The 19,473-nt window shown below is 37.1% G+C and overlaps 3 protein-coding genes across 3 annotated transcripts; all 3 read right to left on the reverse strand.

The window, feature by feature from the left end:
* Positions 1-404: 404 nt before the first annotated feature.
* LOC121646220 (extracellular calcium-sensing receptor-like) lies at positions 405-3,229 on the reverse strand. The gene is made up of 5 exons (XM_041995117.1): positions 2,948-3,229; positions 1,998-2,810; positions 1,689-1,916; positions 1,433-1,556; positions 405-1,337 (listed from the first exon to the last, which is right to left on the reverse strand). Exons 1-5 carry the CDS (start codon positions 3,227-3,229, stop codon positions 421-423), a joined length of 2,364 nt encoding a protein of 787 aa, XP_041851051.1. The 3' UTR covers positions 405-420.
* Positions 3,230-4,961: 1,732 nt separating this feature from the next.
* On the reverse strand, positions 4,962-10,315 carry LOC121646158 (extracellular calcium-sensing receptor-like). The gene is made up of 6 exons (XM_041995025.1): positions 10,212-10,315; positions 9,803-10,097; positions 8,875-9,666; positions 8,568-8,798; positions 8,309-8,432; positions 4,962-5,881 (listed from the first exon to the last, which is right to left on the reverse strand). Exons 1-6 carry the CDS (start codon positions 10,298-10,300, stop codon positions 4,962-4,964), a joined length of 2,451 nt encoding a protein of 816 aa, XP_041850959.1. The 5' UTR covers positions 10,301-10,315.
* A 3,489-nt stretch (positions 10,316-13,804) lies between these two features.
* Positions 13,805-17,790, reverse strand: LOC121646221 (extracellular calcium-sensing receptor-like). Its single transcript, XM_041995118.1, has 7 exons — positions 17,736-17,790; positions 17,292-17,449; positions 16,849-17,146; positions 15,892-16,683; positions 15,585-15,815; positions 15,329-15,452; positions 13,805-14,836 (listed from the first exon to the last, which is right to left on the reverse strand). Exons 2-7 carry the CDS (start codon positions 17,378-17,380, stop codon positions 13,923-13,925), a joined length of 2,448 nt encoding a protein of 815 aa, XP_041851052.1. The 5' UTR covers positions 17,381-17,449; positions 17,736-17,790; the 3' UTR covers positions 13,805-13,922.
* Positions 17,791-19,473: the final 1,683 nt, after the last annotated feature.

Genomic DNA, 19,473 nt, shown 5'->3' on the forward strand with positions numbered 1-19,473 from the left:
TGATTCTAAGTCATCCAGGTTACTGTAATCCTTTGAAGTATTTTGGTATATGTGTCTTTAAAAATTCAAGCACCATTGCAAAGAAAATATAATGTTTAATTGCAGAATTGTAGCTTATTTTGCATGTTCCCTTAAATTTGCCTTTAATTTTTTTGGAGCAGTTTCAATGTGAGAGTTAATTATACTTTATGATACTGCTAGATGAAGACATAAATATAGTGAAATGGCAAAGGTTATTCTTCCTTTATTGTGTTTTTGTTATTGTTATTTCTTTGTCAAGGTGTGTGCTTGGGTGAACAAACAGATAAAAAGTATAACAACATGAGGAAAAGATTTATTTATTGCAACAAAATGATTCACTACAACACAGATTACAGTTTATGATGAAATGAACTGTCAACTAACCAAAAAGATAATCTGTTAATTTATACCATATTTATGTCTTTGTCTCATTATATGATTCTTAGTATTTTGTTCTGGTCTAAATAAAATTATATAACATTTTGGTAGAAAAATGCAGAACAGGAGTCCATAACTGGAGGCCAAAATAGCAAATGTTTCAACAGCATCAGTGTATTTCCCTGGAGAGCTGACATATGCTGGGACAAAAGCAATCCAGACTGTGCAGAATATCAGCATGCTGAAGGTGATAAATTTAGCCTCATTAAAATTGTCAGGCAACTTACGAGCCAAAAATGCAATGATGAAGCATAACACAGCCAGAAGTCCTATGTACCCCAATACAGCACAGAACGCTACAGCTGTGCCCAGGTTACATTGCAAGACAATTCTGTCCTTATACAGCAGAAAATTCATGAAAGGGAAAGGAGGGCTTATTGTTAGCCAAAGTATGCAAATCAAAACTTGTATGAGGTTAAAAGCCAGCACGCTCAGTCTCTGCTGTGCAGGCCCAAACCACTTCAACATTTTACTTCCTGGAAGGGTTGCCCTGAATGCTATTAAAACAACAATTGTTTTCCCCAGAACACAAGAGATGCAGAGGACAAATGTGATGCCAAATGCTGTGTGTCGCAGCATGCAGGACCACTCAGTGGGGCGGCCAATGAAGGTTAGAGAGCACAGGAAACACAGAGTCAGGGAGAAGAGCAGCAGAAAGCTCATCTCAGAGTTGTTGGCTCGTACTAGAGGGGTCTCTTTGTGGCTGTAAAAGATCAGAGTTATGATCATGGTCAGAAAAATTCCCAGGAGAGAAAATGATGCAATCAGTGTCCCCAGAATTTCATCATAAGCCAGAAATTCTACTGGTTTTGGGATGCAGGCATCTCTTTGTTTGTTGGACCAGTACTTCACAGGGCAAGGCATGCAGTGTACTGAATCTGCAAAAAAAAGTAAAATAAAGAAATAAGCAGGTGAGAGTGAAAACAGATGATTGGGGTCATATGACTTTTGATTAAAATTTTTAACTATTTACCAGTTAAATTACTGATTTCGCCTTCTGAACAGGGTATGCAGTCATAACAGCAGACAGGCTTTCCCTTCTGGAGGACCATATGAGTTCCTGGGAGACATGTGTTGCTGCACACTGACACAGGCACCTCATGCACACAAAGATAATAGTAAGCCATTAGTACAGCCGGTGAAGTTAAAAGAAGAAAGAAATAATAAAATCAACTTTCAAAACAAGCTGTTTATAGCAATTTTAATAAAATTAATAATCTCACTTTTACCTCGTTCAAGCCGTTACTCCAGATTACTGGGTTGCTGGTCATAATAAACTCATGCTCCTCTGGAAGAGATGCATCGTAAATTCCAACAGTTTCTCCTTCCATTATTCCGTTGTGTGTAATTTGTAAATTTACAAGTTCATATCTTGCTGGTGAATCTCCATTATTGTCAAAATAAACTCTTTCTCCATTTACAGTCGTGAAATTGACAACATTAAGTTGCTGTAAGACCTATTTAAAAAAAAATAACATAGATTCAATGACATTCTCCAAATGTAATAATTCTGTTATAGTTAGCCGGCACTTTCTCACCTTCCATGGTTGAATGTGTTTGGGATCAGAACACTTCCCATTAAAAGGGAGTCCTGGACTGTTATCACATTTAATCAGTTTGTCAAGAGCATGAGCCACTGCGTAAACAGACTTGTAGACATTATTTGTGTATCTGAGCTCAGACACATCAGTAAAAAGTGAGGTAACATTTTGCAAGCTTTCAAAGCCACTACATGGCTGCTTGTATGTGTTCACAGATTTATTCAGAGAGCAGTTAAACACCTTTTCCCAGAAATCGCTGACAAACTGACTGTCAGGGAACTGTGAGGGGTGGAGCTGCCTTAGATACTCCTCTAGCCCTGGAATATGAGCTTTGGCAACTGTGAAACCTAGCGAGCCTGCCAAGATTTTGTGTCCCTCGCTGTCTGTCAAGGAGGGATCTGTAATCCATGCATCACTGCCAATCCACTGCAATCCTGTAATGTTTTGGTTGTACAACTCAGAAACCAGCAGTTTAATTTCTCTGTGCGACATGAAAGCCATAATTACTTTGGATGTAGACTGCTTAATGCGCTCTGTTATTCTTTGTAAGACATGTGGAGGATCGGATGATGAAAATGCTTCAAAGTACTCAATGCACACTCCATATTCTTGTGCAGCTTGAATAAATGCTGCAATGCCATTCAAGCCATATTCATTATTTACAGCTACAGCTCCAACCCAGGTCCAACCAAAGTGCTTGACAAGCTTTGCCAAAGCTCTGCTTTGATAGTAGTCACTGGGAATAGTTCTGTAAAAAGTAGGATACTCTCTTCTATTGCTGAGGCAGGCACAGGTGGCAAAGTGACTGATCTGCAGGGAAAAAATCAAACATCTTATTTACAGTGACAGAAAGAACAATAATTTTGTATAAATGTTACTATAGAGCACTTCACATCACAAAGTTGATGTATACTTCACAATAAGTTCATAGATTCTGCTTGGCTTACCACAGGTATTTGAAACCTTCCAACTACCTGTGCAAACGCAATGGTTGGTAGTGAGCCCGAATGTCCCACAATAGCTTGCACTGTTTCAGTTTTTGTGCAGTTGTCATCACTGATTTCTGCCTTTATTCCGCTCACAAGTGCCAGTGCAGCTCTCATTATGTCCATGGTTCCACAGTTATTATAAATTTTGTAGCCAAGTTTAACATTAATGAGCAGGTCAGAGTTTTTGTTGATTTCATTTATAGCAAAGATCATTGTTTGAGCAAATTTGAATTCTCTCATGTCAAAACTGAAATGCAAAACACAATGTTATCTTTACGACATGGTTGAAATAAAAAAAAGAAGAATATGAGCCCAAAGAGAGAATTATGTGAAAAATATGCACTTGACATATAACACAAGGCCGACAGTACATACTTGTTGCATTTCCGAAATTTTGGAATTGCTTGAAATGTGTTCGTGACGTAATGTTGTCCTGTGCGAAATGAAAAAATGCCTCCAATAAAAATGTCACCATCCGCTGCTAGTTCAGGTGGTTGTACAAGGCTATGTAGTTGACACACAGGCCTTGTTTTCCCTGTTAATAAAACCAAGAAGGACAGTCCCAATAACAACATAGTTCTACCCTCAACTAAAGTACAGAAAAATCTGCTCTTCATCTCATGGCAGAGCTTTATACACATTCAGCAGCTGGAGTGAGGTTGTCATGGTTGGACTTAACCTCAGGAGACCAACCAAACCAGTCCAGCCAAACATGTTTTTGTCTGTTATATTTTTCCTTCTTTGATTTCAGTTTTTATCATTTGTGTATAAAAGAAATATATTTATTAATGTAATGCATCTATTTACATTTGATTCAAAACCACTCATTTCATATTTAATCCACAAATTAAAATGTATAATATAAATAAATATGGGAAATACAATTCTGTCAACCATAAGATGTTCTTCATTAATTACAGAAAGGCTTTTTAATTTCTGTATTTGTTTATCTTTTCATTTCAAGACAAGGCAAGGGAGGACAGGCAACATGTCTGGGCTGTTAATGGAGCCGGGTGTGTTCACACTCACCATGTCAAAGACACACACCTTCATCTACAATAATAATAATAATAATAATAATAATAATAAAAGATAAAGTTTTTTTTTTTTCAGGTACAAAATCCAAACTTTGCACCCTCTTGACTGAGGTTCCTAATAGACACTGTTTTATACTCTATAAAGACCAATGACAGCGGTAACTGTGATATTCTGATCATTTAAAATTGTGATGCTTTTCTGAGATGTAGTAAAAAAACAGTAGTAAAACACCACAACACAGGGAAATGGCTACATTATATATCTTATCTCTGACTCGAAGATCCTCCTACAACCACAAAAAGTCTTTAATATAGACAGACAGACAGACAGACAGACAGACAGACTCTGTCCATAAAGTTTATGGTTTAAAATTACCATTTAGTGTGGGCATAATTTGTAGCTAAAAACTTTTAAAAAGTCTGCTTATCCTTGCTTTATGAGATTGGTAATATCTGCCTGAAGGCTCAAAGAGATGATGGGCTGGCTGGGTGAGATGTGTCTTTTACTGGAAACAGCTTTTTTTTTTTTTTTTTTTGTGTTTTTCTTTTTTTTTTTTTTTTTTTTTTTTGTTTTTGGGGGGGTGGTCTTCTGGAGGCAGCTATTTTAGATTTAACGTCCACACATGCCACGTCTGTTTACTGCGCTGCCTCCTTCTATGAATCTTTCCGAGAATGAACATTATCATGATCTCCTATGTCGTTGCCATGTTTGCTTATGTCTGAAATGGATGTCGGAACTCAGAGGTGAAATCTGAACTCTCTACTGCCCTCGGGTGGATATGTTTGCCAACATAAGGGATGCATGAAAGCCTGAGGACACTGACGTTTAAAACTGAAATACGTGTTTGTGAAAAGAACCTAAATGGGCTTTAACATAACTAAACATAAAACATAGCATAACTTTGCATAAAATGGTTTTGTAACAACACAGCTTCCTACTTTTGTAATGATTTTGGGGCTCCCTTCCCCATCATATTCTTTTTTGTATTCCTCTCTGGTTTCAGTAACATGATATAACATTTTGGGAAGAAGATACAAATTAGCAGCCCAAAACTGGAAGCAAGAATAGCAAATATTTCTACAGCAACACTGAACTTCCCAGGAGAGCTGACATATGCTGGGATGAAAGTGATCCAGACTGCACAGAATATCAACATACTAAAGGTGATAAATTTGGCTTCATTGAAGTTATCGGGCAGTTTTCGAGCCAGAAAAGCAAAAATAAAACACAACATTGCAAGTATACCAATATACCCAAGCACAGCCCAGAAACCTACAACTGAGCCCAAAGCACACTCTAAGATGATTTTGTCTTTAAATTCCTTAAAATTTTTGAATGGGAAAGGAGGAGAAATGGTCAACCAGAGGATACATATAATAACCTGTATAAGAGTAAAACCCAGAACACTGAGTCTCTGGTTTGTGGGTCCAAACCAATTCATCACATTTCTCCCAGGAAGCCTGGCTTTAAACGCCATTAAAACCACCATTGTTTTCCCAAGAATGCAGGAGATGCAGAGGACAAAGGTGATGCCGAAAGCTGTGTGTCGCAGTTTGCAGGACCACTCAGAGGGTTGGCCGATGAAGGTCAGAGAGCACAGAAAACACAGAGTCAAGGAGAAGAGTAGTAGAAAGCTCAACTCAGCGTTGTTTGCCCTGACAAGAGGAGTTTTCCTGTGTTTGAAGAAAATCAGTGCAACAACAGTAGTGATGCTTGTTCCAAATAAAGACGCTCCAGTGAGCAGTGCTCCCATGATTTCTTCATATGATAGAAACACAGCCTCCTTCTGGATACAAGCATCTCTCCTTTCATTTGACCAGGATTCATGGGGGCATCTCACACAGATAGGAGAATCTGCAAGTTAATATTGAAGCAGATTTTATACTTGCATTTTTTATCTATATTCTCTGTACAGATAAAAACACTTTGCTCACCAGTTAGATAAGACTGGGAAGATAAGTATTCTTCAGCATCACTGAAGGAGTTTTTCTGCTAAAGTGGTTCTGAACCTGAATGTGCTAAAAACCTTCATGAGGTCAGATTGGACATAATTCCATACCTAGGGTTGCAATGAATGTATTGTTATCTACTTAATAAGTGTTAGAAAACTTTGTTGTTAAAAAACAATGAATGAATGAAGTATTTCTTAAGGATTTGCAATTCTTTCACAATGGCTGTGATCATCAGTGAGACTTATATAAGTCCCACTGATGATCACAGCATATATATCATTTAATTATTTATATTTCTGTATATTAGGAGGGGGACTTTAATGTGTTAATTACGATAGATTAATTACCAAAAAATTAACAAGTTAAAAAAAACGCATTTAATTGCAGTTTGCATTCCAAACAACAATGCGTAACAATTGTTAGTGCACAAGTTTCGATACAATTACAGCAACGCGCATATCAGAGCTTGAGCACTATATTTTTAGAAATTCTATTTTTAGAAAAGCGATTAGCAACAATTCTGGAGGCTTTTTTCAGGTTTTAAAAGTTAAAAGCACTACAGTACTTCTAACTTACCTACAGCAGAGGCAAACATCTCCTGCTCTGACTGCAGCTGTGTGATCTTTTGCAAGGGGTATGAGCCTGCGGGAGCACCCGTATGAGGGGATGTTTGAGACATTATTCAGAATTACCCTCTCACAGACACGTGAAATTTTAGTCATTCACACATTATACTGAACCTCTCATATATCATACTGAAATCATTCACACATTATAGTAAAACATCTTATAAACTCTACTGAAACTGCCTCTTATATACTATACTAAAATTTCCTCTCTTATACTATACTGAAATACTCTCACATACTATACTAAAATGCTTTTACATACTATACTGAAATGCTCTCACGTACTATACTGAAATGCAGCTCCCTGTCACATCCTTGACTCAGTGATGGATAAAGGAAGTTCTCAACCCTGTGCTATTGTTTTCATTTGTCAGTGTTTAAGTCAGTGTTGAAGCACCGTGCTTATGTAACTGAGATAGTAATTGTGTTGTTGTATTTATAACATTATATTAAAATTTTTTGCCGGGACACGGACATTTTCAACTTGTCATCTTGTTTGCAGAAAGCATAGCAGGTGTAGCTTCTGTTCAATGGCAGTCAGATTGTTTAGTTCTATCAATGTGGTCATGAGTTTATGATGACTAAGTGAAGCAGCCGGCTTCTTCAATACTATACTGGCCTCAGCAGATACTATTAGAAGGGTTAGGTCTACGTTATGACAGCAACCGGATAACTGACAGTAGCAAGTCTGAATGAGGACATGCTAACTAGCAACCTAGCATAACTCAGCCCTAGCGAGTTCAGTGTTCAGTGCTGTTCAGAAGACCCGAACAGCACTGAACAACATATTCTTCACCCGCGGAGTATTCGCCAGGATATGACTCACAGAGCTGTCCAGGTCTTCGTTTTACAGCACTGTATATCCCAATGGCCAAGTTATGCTAGGTGGCTAGTTAGAATGTCCTCCTTCAGACTTACTACTGTATTGTATATAGAATAGTATTGAAGATGCCAGCTGCTTCACTGAGATTACTTCCAGGCGACTGAACAGATATTAATACAGCATAAGTCTTCGCAAAACATCTGTCACGGTGTTCTCCAACTTCGTCTTCAATTTGTTTTGAAAATGTGCTCCTGTTTTTTTTCTACTACATGACTTCTATTTCAACTGAAATGACTTCCTTTTCAAGTGAAATCCACTCTCAGACACACTAGTAGAATTCCTTTCATACATACTAGTGAAATGCAATTTCAGAAATTTCACTATAGTGTATGAATGATTTCACTATGTTATATGAGAGGTTTCAGTGTAATGTGTGAATAACTTACATTTCCCATATGTCTGTGAGAGGGTAATTTTGAATAATGTCTCAAATGGCCCCTCATACATCTCTGCCTCATTGAGAAGAAGTAAGCAATACGTGCTCTCACATTACTCTCCAATAACACTAGAAAAAAGTCAGTCATTTTCTTTCTTAATAGAGTCAGTAGATGGATTTGAAACTCTGTAAATGTAGTGCTATAAACTTGCTAATTTGTTAGCCGAGCTCTGATGTGTGCACGAGTTTAATCAGTGTTCCAGGAACATGTGCACGCTCCACGTTGTTTGGCATTTAAACTGTGATTAAATACCTTTTTTTTTTTTTATGTGTTTTATGTTAATTTACAATTATAAAATTTAAAAGATTGTATGTGATGCAACTAGTTTGTTTAGAAATTGCTGTACTAAAGTAAAAGTCTTGCATGAAATAGTATTAAACCTGTAATGTTGCTCATTTCTCCCTCTGCACATCGTAGACAATCATAGCAGCAGACCGGCTTTCCTTTCTGAAGCACCTTACGTGTTCCTGGGGGACATTTCTCACTACAAACTGAGACAGGCACCTGTATGTACAAAAAAAATATGGAGACAAATATTTAAGGATTTATCATCTTTCTTTCAGAGATTAAAAAAATGTTATGATTTATCTAAAAACCTATTATGAAGCAATATTGTCTAAACAATAAAGAGAAGCTTACCTGCAGTGAGTTCTGTGTCCAAATTAAAGACTTATTTAGATTCAGATTCAGTTGCTTGTCTGAAGGTAAAGATGTATCATAAAGACCAACAGTGACAAAATCCACAATGCTGTTTTTTCTTGGCTGCCAGTTTATAATTTCATACTTTGCTGCTGGATCTCCATTTTCATTAAAGTAAACCTCGTCTCCTTCCTTTGTTTTGAAGTGAATCTTCTGAATGTGCTGTAAAATCTAAGAACAATGGATATTTTCTTAAATGTATTTATTTTCTAGTTAAAACTATAATTAATGTTGGTATTTGGCTCACCGTGAATGGATCTAGCTGCACATTTATGTCACATGTTTTATTGCAGTGCAGAACAGCATGAAGGGCATGAGCCACTGCATACACTCCTTTGTACACATTATTAAAGATGGGCATGAGTGACATGTCAGTGAAGCTGTTTTTCACTTCAGCCAAATCCTCATGTCCAGTGCAGTCTTTCTGGATCTCTCCTGAATTTGACTGCTTGAACTTACAGCTAAATAATTCCTCCCAGAACTCTGTGAACAAGTCATTGTTGGATGAGTTGAGTGGCTTCACGTCAAACATGAACTCTCTCAGTCCACTGACATGTGCTTTTGGGATGGAAAGGCCTATAGCTCCATCAAGGATATTATTTTTGTCTGTTGCTGCAGTTTGAGAATCAAAGATCCAGCCTTCACTGCCTACCCACTGGTACCCAAACAGGTTGTGCTTGGAAAACTCATGTATAAGCACATCCATATCCATATGGGAGAGAAAAGCAACAATCACCTTTGAAGTGGAAGCCTTGATAACATCAATTATCTTTTGTATTTTCTCTAATGGATCTGTTCTGAAGAAAGCTACAGAATATTCCAGACAGATGCCCAGCTGCTGGGCGGTTTCTGTGAATGTAGCCATGCCATTATTACCATAATCATCATTGGTTCTAACAGCTCCAACCCAAGTCCAACCAAAGTGCTTGACCAAGTGAGCCAAGGCTCTGCTCTGGTAGTAGTCACTGGGTATTGTTCTAAGAAATGATGGGTACTTGGTCTTATCACTGAGACAAGCACATGTGGAGAAGTGGCTGATCTAAAAGAAAATACATAAATAAATTAAATTAAATATCACTTTCTAAAATGTAACATTCATACACCGATGCTTTGATTTTTCTGGGAGTTTTTTTTTTCGCCACAAAGACACAAAGATTTTTATTATTATTACTCACCTGTGGTATATGAAATGGTCCAACAACAGTTGCTATTGCCGCACTAGGAGAAGATGAGGTTTCTCCCATTATGGCCTGCACTTGTCCATGTTTTGTACAAGTATTTGAGGGCGAAGCATTAATTTCATTACCATTAAGCAAAGTCAACACAACTTTTACACTTCTGGCAATGGAACCACAAGCGTCATAAATTCTAAAGCCCAGAAAAATGCCCGGCAACAGGTCAGTACTGTTGTTAATCTCCTCAATAGCAAAAAGCATTGCTTGAGCAAACTGGAAGCCTCTGAAATTTAAACTACATACAGACAGGTTTAAAGATAACATCACAAACAATAAATTCTTGAAATGGACATAATATAAATCCAAAAAACAAATAAATATCTTTCATGTTATCAATATTGTTGTTTACCTTGTGCACTGCAGTGGCAGGGGTTTTGTTGTATAATCATCTTGCCTGTTCTTCCAGCTGCTGTGGAAAGAGAATATTCCTCCTAACATAATATCGCCATCCTTAACTAACTGGGGGTTCTCAGGCTCTCCTCTTCGTCTACACTCCTCAGCCTGAGGGACACATGCTACCAATAACATTTGCAAAAGTGTACAAGCCTGCTGCAGCCACCTTTGTGTTGACATCATGCAGAGTGAAAGAGCCAAAGCAGAAAACTTTCATTTGCATTTATATGGTATGCATCAGCATAAAATATAACAAAAGAACAGCAATGTAATATCTCTGTGGACTTACAAGGTGGAGCAAGCATAGGGAGGTGCTCATACACATACTATATGACCAAATGTAGAACAAGATTTTTCAAAATGCTTTTGTAAGTGTGATATATGACAGTCATTTAATCAAGAGTTTATATTAATTTCTATTTTAAAGATAAATTAATATTTGCAAATTAAAGGTGATAAATAGTGAACAATGAGGCAGTATGAACATCACTGCAAAGAAACATTTAAAAGCAGAATCATCCTCCGCATGGGGAGGTGCAACAGTTGACTGGAATAATCCTTGAATCATTCATTCATTTATTTGTTTGTAAATTCAACCAGATTTTCAATATAGCACAGTATCACTGGGGGTATCTTGAGCATCAACAGCATGTTTTCCTTTTTGCATATAGAACTTGACATGTCACATAGGTGGAAAATGGATCTTTCTACATATGTCTGTGGATCCAACACCTGACTGACCTTGATGTGAACCGTCTGCCATGACCATCTGGGCAACCTGGTGCTTTAATTCATTGACTCACATGGTCACACACTCCTAATCATCTGGTTTGTTTCTTTTTTTCTGGTATTAATATCAGGTTAAATTGTAATATCTTTGGTTTTGAATCATTTGTGGTGCATTTTGCTGTACTAGGTCCTTGACTGGAGCATTGAAGTTATGTTAAATAAAAATACTTTATTGTGTGGGCAATAAAGGAACTCATTTTGATTAGTTATTTCATATTTATATTTTATTTCACATATGGACCGCAATGGCCCCATTAAAAATCCTATATGTTTTTACTTTTTTTTAAAGGTTCCATTAGATTCTGTTTTCAAATAATATAGAATCCTATTTCATTGTTATGCAAATAGAATTGAAATTTGTTTGTCCATAAAACGAAAGCCATGATTCCTTTGAAGGCTTCATTGGACTGAAATCATAAGAGAAAATGATGGATGGCACTACATTTTTTAAGCCTGAATTAGTAAAAAAGGAGGTTGCATTTTTGGAAAACCCCCCTTTGCTCCTTCATTGGTGATATCAACGTTTTTTACACATACTTTGCAGTGAATGAATGAATGAATGAATGAATGAATGAGCTCTACATCACACTAAGATCTTACAATCATCCAACAGTTGCAAAACTTGTTTGAAAATTACTTTCTTTTTTTCTTGGAATTAAAATCATACTTAGTTTTCTATATTTGTTTTCATTTTTATTTGTTTTGTTGTTTTTTTTTTTTGTTTTTTTTTATTTTTGTTGTTATTGTACCCATCTGTTTGAGGAGTTTTACTGTTGAGCTGTTGATCAGGCATAAATAAGTACGGAAGTGTAGAGCTGTCATGCAAATAAAAAAAAAATTGGACCTTATCACGTTATAACGTGAGATGTTTATTGTAAAAACGTGAAACGTATCATGTTAAAACGTGATAAGTTTATTATAAGAACATAGCCTGTACTGTATGCAGATGTTGTTACGACCTATATTGGAGCAAAATACATTTTATGGAAAATATACTCATCAAGCAGAAACATTTCAGTTCTTTTTGACAATGATTAATTGTTCTACTCTGGTTTATTGTTGTACAGAAATGTGGGATATTTATGGGAAACACGTAGGTCACCTGCCTGCGCACAGTGAGAAGATGCGTGCCTGTGTGTCTGAATTGCCACAGAGCAGGCATCCCCAACCTGGGACCTCTTGAGCCAGTGTCCTGCAGGTTTTCAGTATGTCCATACTGCAGCACACCTGACTCAAATAATGGGTCGTTAAGAGGCTGGTGCAGACCTGGTTTATTATTTCCAGAGAAATTCCTAATTTACTACATGGGATAAAGTTTTACTTCATTGGAGAGATTTGATATAGCTTGGAGGACACTTGTTGACTTTGCACCCTTTAAGTAGACAGGGCCACGTCTTTGTGTCGGCAACTTATTTCTCCCAGTCCCAGCGGTGCATATAGCCTTTATAATTTTCATTTTTATTGTCAGGAGACAACATATTATTAACTAAAAGCAGCACACACACTCTATTGCCACTCAGACACATGCACGCACCGTTTCACTGCGTGCAGGCAGGTGACCTACGTGTTTCCCATAAATGTCCCACATTTCTGTGTAACAATAAACCAGAGTAGAACAATTAATCATTGTCAAAAAGAACTGAAATGTTTCTGCTTGATGAGTATATTTTCTATAAAATGTATTTTGCTCCAATATGGGTAGTAACAACATCTGCATACAGTACAGGCTATGTTCTTATAATAAACTTATCACGTGTTAACGTGATACGTTTCACGTTTTTACAATAAACATATCACGATATAACGTGATAAGGTCCAATTTTCTTTTATTTGGGTGACAGCTCCACGCTTCCGTAAATAAGCACTATAGTAAAGAAAATGTGATAATAATGCTGCAAAATGTTAATTTTGAGTGACTGGGCTTGTTTATTTTCTATATTATAAGGATTTCCTTACTAATGATGCTGTTTTTGTATGCACAGAACCTGTATAAAAACCTTGAGTTCATAATTATTTCTATGTAAATGCTGCAGGACTGGTATTTTAAATTATATCTTTAACTTTTATTTGATATAAATTTCAGAAAGAAATCCCACAACTTCAAAAATGATAACAAATCTGTTTTATTAATAGAGTGTCTCATACCATTTATTGACTAAGACTTAACAAAATAAAGACTCAGCTGACTAAAAGAATTATAATTGGCTGACTTTGAGTCTAGACAAGCAGGGATCAGACAGGGATTCAAATTTTAGTATAGCAGTTAGGAAGTTAGTTGACAACAACAACAAAACTGTTAGTCTAACTGTGTGTGAGCTTTCTTGGATTTGTATCTGTTAAACAAATGCACAGTGTATCCTATCAGTCCAGAAATGTGGTTGACAGTGTGAAGGGGTCTGAGTTCATTAGTGCATCAGACTCAGTTTTCCTCTGCATTTAAACCTATGTAGTATTAATTTGTTCTTTATCAGTGCAATTCAACCTCTTTAGGCAATGTCTAACTTCTCTCATTTTTACAGTCTTTATTATGAGTTTGGACACACTGGACCAAAACTAACCAGACAACAATGCTGTGAAAAAGAGGGACAAATTATAGGAGAGCCTTCCTAAGAAGATTATGTTTCTGCAACATATTAACAACCAGCATGACATGATATACCTTCATGTAATTTAAAGTTGACAGGACATAGAAAATACGCAGAAAAAAAAAGAATAAAAAATCTACTTAAAGGTGGAAGCAATTAGAGAAACCTTAATTTATAAATCATTTATGGAGACTACAGGCAAACTCAAATTATTGTGTACAGACAGACTGATTAGCAAAACAAAAAATATTACATCCTTTGAAATGTGTTTGCTATGACTGTATTTCATGTTTTCAGAATGATGTTGCTATCCTCATCCCCATCATATTCTTTTTTGTATTCCTCTCTGGTTTCAGTAACATGATATAACATTTTGGGAAGAAGATACAAATTAGCAGCCCAAAACTGGAAGCAAGAATAGCAAATATTTCTACAGCAACACTGAACTTCCCAGGAGAGCTGACATATGCTGGGATGAAAGTGATCCAGACTGCACAGAATATCAACATACTAAAGGTGATAAATTTGGCTTCATTGAAGTTATCGGGCAGTTTTCGAGCCAGAAAAGCAAAAATAAAACACAACATTGCAAGTATACCAATATACCCAAGCACAGCCCAGAAACCTACAACTGAGCCCAAAGCACACTCTAAGATGATTTTGTCTTTAAATTCCTTAAAATTTTTGAACGGGAAAGGAGGAGAAATGGTCAACCAGAGGATACATATAATAACTTGTATAAGAGTAAAACCCAGAACACTGAGTCTTTGGTTTGTCGGTCCAAACCATTTCATCACATTTCTCCCAGGAAGTCTGGCTTTAAACGCCATTAAAACCACCATCGTTTTCCCAAGAACGCAGGAGATGCAGAGGACAAAGGTGATGCCGAAAGCTGTGTGTCGCAGTTTGCAGGACCACTCAGAGGGTTGGCCGATGAAGGTCAGAGAGCACAGAAAACACAGAGTCAAGGAGAAGAGTAGTAGAAAGCTCAACTCAGTGTTGTTTGCCCTGACAAGAGGAGTTTTCCTGTGTTTGAAGAAAATCAGTGCAACAACAGTAGTGATGCTTGTTCCAAATAAAGAGGCTCCAGTGAGCAGTGCTCCCATGATTTCTTCATATGATAGAAACACAGCCTCCTTCTGGATACAAGCATCTCTCCTTTCATTTGACCAGGATTCATGGGGGCATCTCACACAGATAGGAGAATCTGTAAGATAATATTGAAGCAGATTGTTTTGTTTTTTTCTTAAACTTTTGATGACTCGTGATATTTTTTTTCCTCTCAATATTAATCAATATATGAGATCTTCTGGTTCGTCTGTTGGAAATTAGGCTATAAGAACTACTTTTACATGGCTGAAGCAGGGAGAGATTTCAACTGATGCTTGAACTGCAAATCACGCATATTTCTTTTGGCTTCTTTCTTCGGACACTTTAAGATCTCATTTGTAAGTAAAAAATACTTAAATAAATGAATTAAAAAAAACATTATGCGACCAATATTTAGGTTTAATTACATTTTCCCCCACAATGCTAATGTATGCTCATTTAAGGCAACTATGTCCTACTTAACTATATAGTTAGGTAGTGACATGGACTCTTTTCATTCTTGCAAATATAAGAAGGACAACATCTTGGAGATAAATGGATTTGGTGACTTAGGTAAAAACAATAAACTTGTATTTAAAAAGTACTAAACCTGTAATGCTGCTCATTTCTCCCTCTGCACATCGTAGACAATCATAGCAGCAGACCGGCTTTCCTTTCTGAAGCACCTTACGTGTTCCTGGGGGACATTTCTCACTGCAAACTGAGACAGGCACCTGTATGTACAAAAATATGGTGAAAAATATTCAAGGATTTATCATCTCTCTTTCAGAGATAAAAAAAAAGTTATGATGTATCTAAAAACCTATTATGAAGCAATATTGTCTAAACAATAAAGAGAAGCTTACCTGCAGTGAGTTCTGTGTCCAAATTAAAGACTTATTTAGGTTCAGATTTAGTTGCTTGTCTGAAGGTAAAGATGTATCATAAAGACCAACAGTGACAAAATCCACAATGCTGTTTTGTCTTGGGTGCCAGTTTATAATTTCATACTTTGCGGCTGGATCTCCATTCTCATTAAAGTAAACCTCGTCTCCTTCCTTTGTTTTGAAGTGAATCTTCTGAATGTGCTGTAAAATCTAAGAAAAATGGGTATTTTCTTAAATGTATTTATTTTCTAGTAAAAACTATAATTAATGTTGGTATTCAGCTCACCACGAATGGCTCTAGCTGCACATTTATGTCACATGTTTTTTTGCAGCGCAGAACAGCATGAAGGGCATGAGCCACTGCATACACTCCTTTGTACACATTATTAAAGATGGGCATGAGTGACATGTCAGTGAAGCTGTTTTTCACTTCAGCCAAATCCTCATGTCCAGTGCAGTCTTTCTGGATCTCTCCTGACTTTGACTGCTTGAACTTACAGCTAAATAATGTCTCCCAGAACTCTGTGAACAAGTCATTGTTGGATGAGTTGAGCGGCTTCACGTCAAACATGAACTCTCTCAGTCCACTGACATGTGCTTTTGGGATGGAAAGGCCTATAGCTCCATCCAGAACATGATTCTTATCCACTGCTGCAATTTGAGAATCAAAGATCCAGGATTCACTGCCTACCCACTGGTATCCAGTCATATTGTGGTGGGACAACTCATGTATAAGCACATCCATGTCTTTGTGGGATAGAAAAGCAACAATGACTTTTGAAGTGGAAGCCTTGATAATGTCAATAATCTTCAGTATTTTTTCTAATGGATCTGTTCTAAAGAAAGCTACAGAATATTCCAGACAGATGCCCAGCTGCTGGGCAGTTTCTGTGAATGTAGCCATGCCATTATTACCATAATCATCATTGGTTCTAACAGCTCCAACCCAAGTCCAACCAAAGTGCTTGACTAACTGGGCCAGGCCTCTGCTCTGGTAGTAGTCACTGGGTATTGTTCTAAGAAATGATGGGTACTTGGTCTTATCACTGAGACAAGCACATGTGGAGAAGTGGCTGATCTAAAAGATAAAACATAAATTAGTAAAACCTTAATGATAAAACAATAATAGAAACCAAATCTGTTAACAAAGAAAACATTGATCCTGTCATATTTGTTCAATCTGAAAAAGAATACCAAGTCACTTGTTTTCAGAAAATATATTTCAAAGTTAAATCCTACCTACCAGTGGGATGTGAAATGGTCCAATCAAGGTAGCTGTTGCTGTGCTGGGAGAGGAGGAGGTTTCTCCCATTATGGCCTGCACTTGTGCAGGTCTGGTACATGGTCCTTCAGTAGTTGAAGAGATTATATCGTTGCCATTGGTCAAGATAAGTGCCACCTTCAAACTTCTGACAATCGAACTACAAGTATCATATATTTTATATCCCAGAGAGATACCCGGCAGCAGGTCTGAGCTGTTATTTATCTCCTCAATGGCAAAAAGCATAGCTTGAGCAAACTGGAACTCTCTGAAATTCAAACTTTAGACTCAGATAGTCATGAAAAGTTGGTAGAAAAAAACAGTTTCTTTGTTTTACATAAAATTAAAATCACAATAATCATTCATTTACAATATTATAATTTCACAAAATAGTGACAATATGAACATTTACTAACATTATTTACCTGATGCATTGCAGCGGCAGGGGTTTTTGTTTGTAGGTATTCTGCCTGTTTATCCAATTGCTGTGGAAAGAAAAGATCCCCCCCAGCATAATGTCCCCATCCTTAAACAGCTCAGGGCTCTCAGGATCTCCTCTCTGCCTGCACTCTGGCTCTTTAGTCTGAGAGAAAGACACCAACAACAGCAGTTGTAAAATTGCACAGCCCCGTTCTGGCCACCTCTTTGTGGATGTCATGCTGCCTGGTACACCTCAATCATTGAGTAGCACCATATGTAGCCTAATGGAGATAAAAGGCTTGCACTGATATTTATGCAGTTTGGAGGGACAAAGGAGATAATGTACAAAAAAAAGAAAAAAGAGAGAGAGAAGTGATGATCCATCTCTATGGACTTACAAGGTGGGGTGGGTGAAAGGAGATACTACAAAAAAAAATGATTTTGCATACCTTGTTTTGAAAAGAACAACAATCCTCATCATCATCCTCAGCATAATAATAAACAAAAGAAAATGATCATTATCTCATGAATATGTGTGCCAGAGTTTAGAGGGCAGAAAGGCCAATGAAATTGTGCCTCTAATGAAAAAGCCCAGTTTTCATAAAACCAGGGATGTCAGCAGTAGGTGTGGGACAAATATCAGGTCACCAAGCCTGATATTTATTATAGATTACAGCAATTTAAGGATAAATATTCAGTCTAAAAAGGAGGCAGTATAGCAAGGCAATCAAAGGTCAATGATTTTTGGTCTTTTTGTCGTGGAATGAACCAGCTGTAGATGTTGATACCTGACTGATACCTGAGTATGGTACAAGAGTGAAGTCTAGTTATTCATCCATCCATCCATCCATCCATCCATCCATCCATCCATCCATCCATCCATTCTCTACCGCTTGTTCGAGGTTGGGTCATGGGGCCCCAAGACATCTCTCTCCTTTGCCATTTCCTCCAGATCTTCCAAGGGAATCCTGAGTCCTTCTAAGCTCAGCTGAGAGACATCCTGGTTCTTCCCGGGGCCTCCTCCCAGTGGGACATGCCTTTAACACCACACTGGGGAGACATCCAGGAGGCATCCTAACCGAATGCCAAATGCACCTCATCTAGTTCCTCTTGAGTAGAGGAGCAGTGGCTCTACTCTGAGCCCCTCCTGGATGACTGAGCTTCTCACTCTATATTTAAATTTGTTTTGTAGTTATTTGCTGTTAAGATCTAATATTTAGTGGATTTTGTGTTTATAAGCCTGACTTGAGCTTTTAAATAAGTTTTTGTTGGAAGCTGATTCTGTTCCATGAATTATTATCCAATTGGGTGTCTTGTTGTATGTGCAGTTTGACATACATGTGATCTAAAACTGTCTTTGTGATGGTCTCATTGTATCATGTCATATATATATATATATATATATATATATATATATATATATATATATATATATATATATATATATATGCTAATTTTATTGTAGCAGATTCCAGCATCTTCAAAATAAAGATTGGAACTTTTGTTTAATCGTGACTGAATTAAACATCTTTTGAGGATTTTCTCCTTACAGACTAACAGTCTCACTCCCATCTGGGTAGGTCTGACTCAAATTTATGACTTGGTTTCCAGCTCCACAGGTCAACAAAGGTCGACTCTCCCCAACATGGACTGGAAAGGACTTCATTAGGTTATTTACGAGACCTGGGAAATTTCTGAACTTTAATCTTCTGCAACATAAATTTGCTTTTTAGTTAACAACCAAAGGATCCAAGATGCAACTCTTCATCCAAGATGACTTTGAAACTGTTTCTTACTAAATTTGTGTGTTGCTTCAACTGATAAGCGGAAACCCCCTTTAACAGAACACCTGGACACACCAAGAAACGTTTATCTTAACATTCCAGAGGGTAATAAAGTGTCTTAATGTTTCTCTGTGTCCCAGCACAAGAGACGACAAGACTGTGTGAAGAGTAAAAGGTCATACTTTACTAGTCTAAAATGTTCATTTAAATAGATACATATATGTATGGGTGTTTTATCTTGATACCATGCACTTGCATATAATCATTATCATTGTGTACAAGGTTTAATCAACAAGCTTGATTAATTGGTGACCTGAAACTTTATTACTGTGTTTGTGTGAGAAATAACCTTTTTCCCATTATCGTATTTGCAATGATTCACTGATGGATTTTAATGATGTCT

This window comes from Melanotaenia boesemani, chromosome 9 (genome assembly GCF_017639745.1).
Source record: "Melanotaenia boesemani isolate fMelBoe1 chromosome 9, fMelBoe1.pri, whole genome shotgun sequence".
NCBI lineage: Eukaryota > Metazoa > Chordata > Actinopteri > Atheriniformes > Melanotaeniidae > Melanotaenia > Melanotaenia boesemani.